This window comes from Phaseolus vulgaris, chromosome 4, assembly GCF_051622355.1.
Source record: "Phaseolus vulgaris cultivar YP4 chromosome 4, ASM5162235v1, whole genome shotgun sequence".
Lineage (NCBI taxonomy): Eukaryota > Viridiplantae > Streptophyta > Magnoliopsida > Fabales > Fabaceae > Phaseolus > Phaseolus vulgaris.
In genome coordinates this window covers 11,425,115-11,432,218 of record NC_143501.1, presented here as the reverse complement: position 1 = coordinate 11,432,218, position 7,104 = coordinate 11,425,115, and the positions used below count along the sequence as shown (strand labels likewise).

The window sequence follows — 7,104 nt, the reverse complement described above, 5'->3', positions numbered from 1 at the left end:
TATGTTCATCCAAAGACAAAGGAGTACCAAGGCCTCTAACGATGGAATATATTGTCCTTGGTTTCCAATACTCCAAAGGCAAATGGTAGATTCTAACCCATGTCTGAGCTTTGGTACTCTTCATGGTAGCTGGGACAAAGTCTTTTGTCCAGGCAAAAAATCTCAATAAACTAGGAGATAACTTCAGGGAACCCATCCCGAGGGCCCATCACATGTCTTCTATAGAAGCGAACTTAAACTCATAGAAACCTTTTCCAAGAGGAATTGTTTTCCATGGTCCAAGAGCTTTCCACACCGGCTGCAACTTTTTAGTTAAATCCAGGTGTGTAAGAGGTTTATCCCCCTTAGATAGAATAATCTGACCGTGGAGATGAGTTTTGCAATCCTCAAGACTAGCCAAGTAATCTGCCTCATCAATCCGGACAACAATCATGTCACCCTTAATATAAGGAGTAGGTAGCTGGGACAAAGGAATGTCACATGTATTTCCCAAAGCCTGAGCAAAAGTCTTCTTTTGACCGGATATAGAAGATACTTTTTTATCAGGACATACTTCCCGATCCATCAAACAAGCCCATGGTATGAGGAAACCTGCAGAACCCTCCATCATTTTAAAAGGCTAACAAGTTGCCGCCAAGAACTTCCACAAGAGCACCAACATGTTATTTGTTAAGGAGAATAAATAGTTAAGGAGAATAAATAGAGTTTTATGAAAATGTGTTCTTTAAAATTTTTTAATATGTATCTTCTTACAAAATTACATTTAACAAACTTCGTCAAAACGCATATATTAAGATAAATAATGTTAAATTTCGTTTACTTGTGTTTATAGAGATCAAACTTTACAAGAAAAAAATTCAAAAATGTTAAATACATTCAACCCTCTTTTATTTTTTTTTTATATATTAAATTACTTTCTTCATGTTAAAAACTAAGATTCTACTGCGTTACTAAATATGTAAAATAAACAAACAATTTCTCTAAGCATAACACCTTTAAAGAGAAATACTTTTTTAATGCGATGAAAATATTTTCATGTGCAAAATATATTTCTATTTATATTATTTAAATTATTATTCTGAAATATACTTTTTTAGCATTAATTATTTATTTCAACATCAATTCTTTACATTTTTTTACAGAAAAATAAAGCAATCAACTTCTTAGATGATACATATTCTTTTGTTTTTAGAGTAATAATGCATATTCTTTATTCTCCATTATTCAACTTGACATATCTGGAGTTATTCTGGATGGTGTCCTCTGTTTCAATAGCATAAAAACATATAAATTTAATTCCATTCACTTATTTAAAACTAAATGGTATTCAAGAAAGATATGTTATGCGATAAGGACTTGGATAATACTTTCGTGGTATTTATAGTTAATATTCGACTTTCTTTTTTTATCTAATATTATTTTAATATGAAATAAACACCAATTTTTGTGAATAATTAATTTTTTGTTAACAAACCTAATTTTATTTTTAGTAAAAATTTACTTTTCAACTGAAATTTTGTTTAAAAGGCCTTTTTTCAAAACATAATTTATTTTAAGAGAAATAAAAATATAATTTCAAGATTAATAATAAATTATAATTTAATCTTATAAAATTTATTTATAAGATTTATAAGATAAGGTTTCACTACAAGAAAGTTATGAGATAGAAACCAATTTTAGAAACAAAAAATAATTAGTTGTTATAGTGATTAAATTAGAGACCATTTTAGAGATTAAAAAAAATTTGGTTTCTAAATTAGTTTCTATTATGGTTAAATGATTTCTAAATTGGTATCTAATTAACTACCAAGGTTTTTGCTACTAAATTTAGAATCTAAATAATTGGTAGTTAAAACCTTGGTAGCTAATTAGATACAAATTTAGAAACTATTTAAAAATAATAGAAACTACTTTAGAAACCATTTTTTTTAATCTCTAAAATTGTCTCTAATTTAGTCACTATAACAACTAATTATTTTTTGTTTCTAAAATTAATTTCTATTTCATAATTTTCTTGTAATGATTACACTTACTTATATTATGAAATGTTTTTATTTCAAAAATTAAGTTAAAAAATATATAATTTACTAAAAAATAAATTTGTAGTTACATTTTGTTTTGTTATCAAAATAAAAGTATCTAATAAATTTTTTTTACAATATTATTGAACATGGTTGTGCTATCTTCACAAATCAGTCTCAGCATGCATGTGAAAATAGACACGTCCACGTGCCCTTTAGTGTCATCTCTCTAAGATGTCGCACCATAAATTTTCCATTAAATAGCCTCAAATCTTCAAATTACAAAGTAACCATTTTCTTTAACTAAGATTACTTATTAATTAGGGGGTGGGGAAGAAAATTAATTATAATTGGGTTTAAACCTTTGAGCTTTAAAATTTCATCTCAATATTATAAAAAAGGGTTAGTTTTAGATAGATGATGAAACCATAAGATACTAAAATTTTGAGGGAAAATAGTTTATATGATTGTTCAATAATTTATACAAAAGGGGAAAATAGTAGTTGCCAAAAACCGCCAAATGAAAAGAAGACATGAAGTTGAGGTTGATAATTTAGGAAATACCATTTTAAATAGACAATTAATGTTATGCAGTGAAGATTTATGGCCCAATGTTCATGATTTTTGTCGAGTATTCATATTATATGGCTCACCAAGCAAAATCATTCAAATTTAATAGTTATATAATATATATATATATATCATTATAAAAAATTTATTAAATAAAAATAAATTGCAGACAAAAAATAATTAATCATTGATTAAATTAGATACGGAAATTAAAAAATTTATAAATATCTAAAATAGTTTATATTATTAATAAAAATTTAAATTTTTAAACTTTTAATTAACTATAAAGGTTGTAGTTACCAACTTTAAAATTTAAAATAATTGATAATTAATTACACACCAATTTGAAGATTAATTTATAAATTTTATTAATGATACAAAATTACTTTATATAATGATTTTTTAGGTTCTAAAATATCTAATTTAAGTTAATATACTGATTAATTATTTTTTATATATCTAATAGTTTTTTTAAAAAAAGAATAATTTTAAAACTAAGTGTTTCTAGGAATTTTTAACCATAAACATTCTAATTTTTTTTCTTATCTTTTTTAATATAATCTTAACTTCTAAATTGAACTTTAATATTTTTAAATAAATATGAATAATTTCAAATATCAATTGGGTAATTTTTTTTATCATAAATGTATAATATAATTTATATATTTAAAATTATTTATTTTTCCAAAAATAGAGTTATGATGTAATTTATATACTTAAAAAATTCTTATTCATTGCAAAAAAAATAGTTATAAATAAACATTTATGTTTTGCATTCTTATGGTATACATGTATTTTTGTTAGCTTAATAATGCATATGATTACATAGATTTTTGATTTTATGTTCTTAATAAAATGTAACAATAATATTAAAATATTTTTGATTAAGAGTGTGGGACTCACAAAAGTTGGTGCAAGTGATGTGTTAGTGATAATGGTGGAGCAAGTAAGCATGTGAGGTGTTTTCAGCTGAGCCAAGGAATGTGGAGACAGCTGAAAGAGTTAACACTTCATCCCTCAAAAACCTTTCTTCAGTTTATGAGTAATTAATTGAATTATTTTCATGACAAAAAACAATTAAAATAGATTCATAATATGAATCATTACAATATTAAAATTATTATCTTACCTAATAATATGGTTGGCATTTTAAAAATAATTTTATTCATAATAATTAAAATGTTAGAAAAATAATTTTTAAAATATAGCTTAACTTACTTTTTTATGCTTGATGTAAGAGATACTGAAAAATAAAAATTAAATGAAACCATTGAAAGAAATTTAGGAGTTGTGTATTTTATATATGTAAAAGAAAAAAATTATTGTTAAAGGTAGTTTATATTTTGTTATAAATCAATAAAGTGATGTTTAATAATAGTTTGAAAATTATTATACTGATTATAATATGTTAAAGTTACACTTTGACTAGTTATGTTTCATATTCTAAACAAATTATAATAGTTTAGGATCTTGTTGAATTATTTACTGTGTATTCATCTTGAGATTTGAGTTTAATTATTTTTTTTTGGTTACATAAAAGATAGAGTACTTAACTTTGGTAAATTAATTTTAAAATACATGATTTTGAAAATTTTAAATTAAAAAGCTACTTTTGTTTGAAACTGATGTTTCCTTCTTTTATCTTTTTTTTTTTTATAAAAGTTAAACTTATTGTATGTTCACGTTAGTGAAGAAAATCGACAAAAGTTTTTTTTTTTAGATATAATTTTTTATATACTTTTAAGATTGTCATTTATTCTTGTTCTATTATTTTATAATGAAATAATAATCAACATAGTTTTTTTTTCATGAAAATTTAAAATAAAAAGGGAAAAGATGGGGCTTACCTAGTCGTTTGTAATTTGCTTTGGGCATTTTTTCCTCCTTAATACTAAAAAATAGTTATAATAAATATTAATTAAAAAATAAAAATAGTATATGAAATGATAAACGTCATACAATTTTAAAGAATAAAAAACTCCAAATATAAGGTATATTTAAAGCGTTAGTTATGATTTGATGAAATTATTCTTTATTATGAAAAGTTTTAATTTGTTAAAGTATTTCTCTTAATTAATACATTTTGTGAACTTTACATTTTACATATATTTGTATAGAAAATATTTTCTTATAACTGTTTTTTTTTTCACATATCATTTCTGATTTTATCCTTATTAATATTTTATTTTATTATTTTATCTTTTATGTAAAGATTTTTTTTTTTTTATTGTTAAAATATATGTTGATAATATCGTATTTGATGCTACTAATGAGCCTTTTTGCGAGGAGTTTTCTATGTTTATGTAAAACGAATTTGAAATAAGTATAGATGGGTGAACTAAGATTCTTCTTCTATCTACAAATAAAGCAAGTAGATGGTGCCATCTACATACACCAAACAAAGTATGTCGAAGCTTTTTAAAGAAGATCAAGCCAGATAATGCTAAAGAGATGAAAACACTAATACATCCAACTTCAACTCTTGGTATAAAGAGTGACTTAAGTTGACAATATCATTTATCGCTACATGATTGGTTAAGTCATATAACTATTGTCATATAGACCAAACATCATGTTCAATGTGTATTTATGAGCTCGTTTTTAATTTAATCCAAGGGAAATACACCTTACTGTAGTTAAACACATCTTTTTGTATTTAAAAAGTACTACTAATCTTGGTTTATATTTTAGATGATGAGAAACTTTTTAATTGCAGGGATATTGTGATGCAAACTATGTTAGAGACAAAGTAGAAAGAAAAAACATAGGATGACGTACGAGCAAGAAACAAGTAACCATGACACATTTTATAGTTAAAGTCGAATACATCTCAACTATAAGTTGCTAATCACAACTTCACAGATTAAAAACCAACTAGAAGATTATGAAGGTAACATTCCAATATTTTGTGACAATAGTGTTGCAATTCATCTCTCAAAGAACGTTGTTCTCGCTATTTGACCTTGGACGGATTGAATGGGCAATGTCCTTTTCTGATTTGTCTCCAATTAGTGCTTCGAGGTACTTGGTACTCTAATGGGACAAAGGGGACTTTACCTGTTGATCACACTCTGACGATCAAGTTAGTAAGAGCATTCAAAAAATCAAATCAGTTTCAGTCTCAAGTATTCAGAAACAACATACCTTTACTTGGGGTCTTAAGCCTCTTTTATAGATATCCCTTTAACGGTTTTCTCCAATCTCAACATAGCAAGATTTCAACAGGGATAATATAATCTCAACAAAAAGCATATAATCATAAAAAAAAATATTGCTTACGTGCACATTTATTCTCGGGTGCTTAACAACAAAAAAACATTCTCCTCACATGCACCTTTATTCTTGGGTGCTAACTACTTTATTCCCAACAACTTTTATTGGTATTCAATTAGCGTATGTATTATAAACAATCAGAATATTCCTTCTATTTTAATTATCTTTTTCGAGCTGTCTACCAGCAACTGGGCCAAGCTCATGGTCCACCCTTTGGGCTCATACTCGCCCAAAACCGATCTGACCATATCTAAACGCTTGGACTGAGGTCCCGAGCACTCCTGGTCAATACAAACGTTATACTACATTTTTCGAAAAAATAGATTGAACTCAAACAACACTTTATCAGATCATATTCAAAGGAAGATGTTAATTTACAATTTGTACCCACAAAAAGTCAAATAGCCAAATTATTTTATAAAACCCCGAATTAAAGAAAGACTATATCATTTTGATGGAACCCTGAGACATAAAATAGACACGGAGCTAGCTCAACCCTCTAGAAGGATGACCAGGAGCATGACACAAGACCCAGGGCTAGGTTAGGATTAGTCCATAGCCAGTGCACCAGAGCCTATCATTCCTCAGAGGATTACTAGGAGTAGAGCCCACATGATTGGAGTTGAGCACCAACTAGTTTCATTGTTTTTAATTTTAGTAGATTAGGGTGCACTTAGCATAAATTGGGCTTGAGTCAAGCCCAACTTTCCCTAGCTTCTAGAAGCACCTTGACCTCTCCTTTAGTCTCACTTTTTACTCTAGATTCTAGAAGAATTACCTAGCTTGGATGGCACACTAGGCTAGACCTACTTTCTAGAAGGTCTTTGCCTTTGGTCACCCCTCTCCTCTCTCTCTCTTACTCTCCAAGATATCCTCTCCTATAAATAGGGTGCCTTGCCTCTTGTATAAACACATTGAATTTTTCAAGTAAAGAAACTATGCTTGAGTGAAATTGTGAGTGCTCTCATATTTTGGGTCTTATCTTGAGTAGATGATACTTCAAGTGGCAACTCCTCACCACTCATCTTGTAATCCCCTCCCCTTCCAAGTGGCATGACCATCCCCTTCATTACCCATAAGCTTCTCTTTTTACTTTTCTTCATTACTCCATTTTCCTATCCATCTTTGCTTTTTATTTCTCTTCTTTATAATTTGGTCATCTTCTATCTTTGCTTGTCTACATTTCCGCAATTCATCATCATCACTTTTATATTGTGATTTCTCTTTTCTCTCTAGAAGA

General features: G+C 27.3%; 1 protein-coding gene across 1 annotated transcript; it reads right to left on the bottom strand.

Annotated features, from left to right (window-relative positions):
- Positions 1–208: 208 nt before the first annotated feature.
- On the bottom strand, positions 209–607 carry LOC137838271 (uncharacterized). The gene has a single exon (XM_068647522.1). The coding sequence runs from the start codon at positions 605–607 to the stop codon at positions 209–211; it is 399 nt and encodes a 132-aa protein (XP_068503623.1).
- Positions 608–7,104: the final 6,497 nt, after the last annotated feature.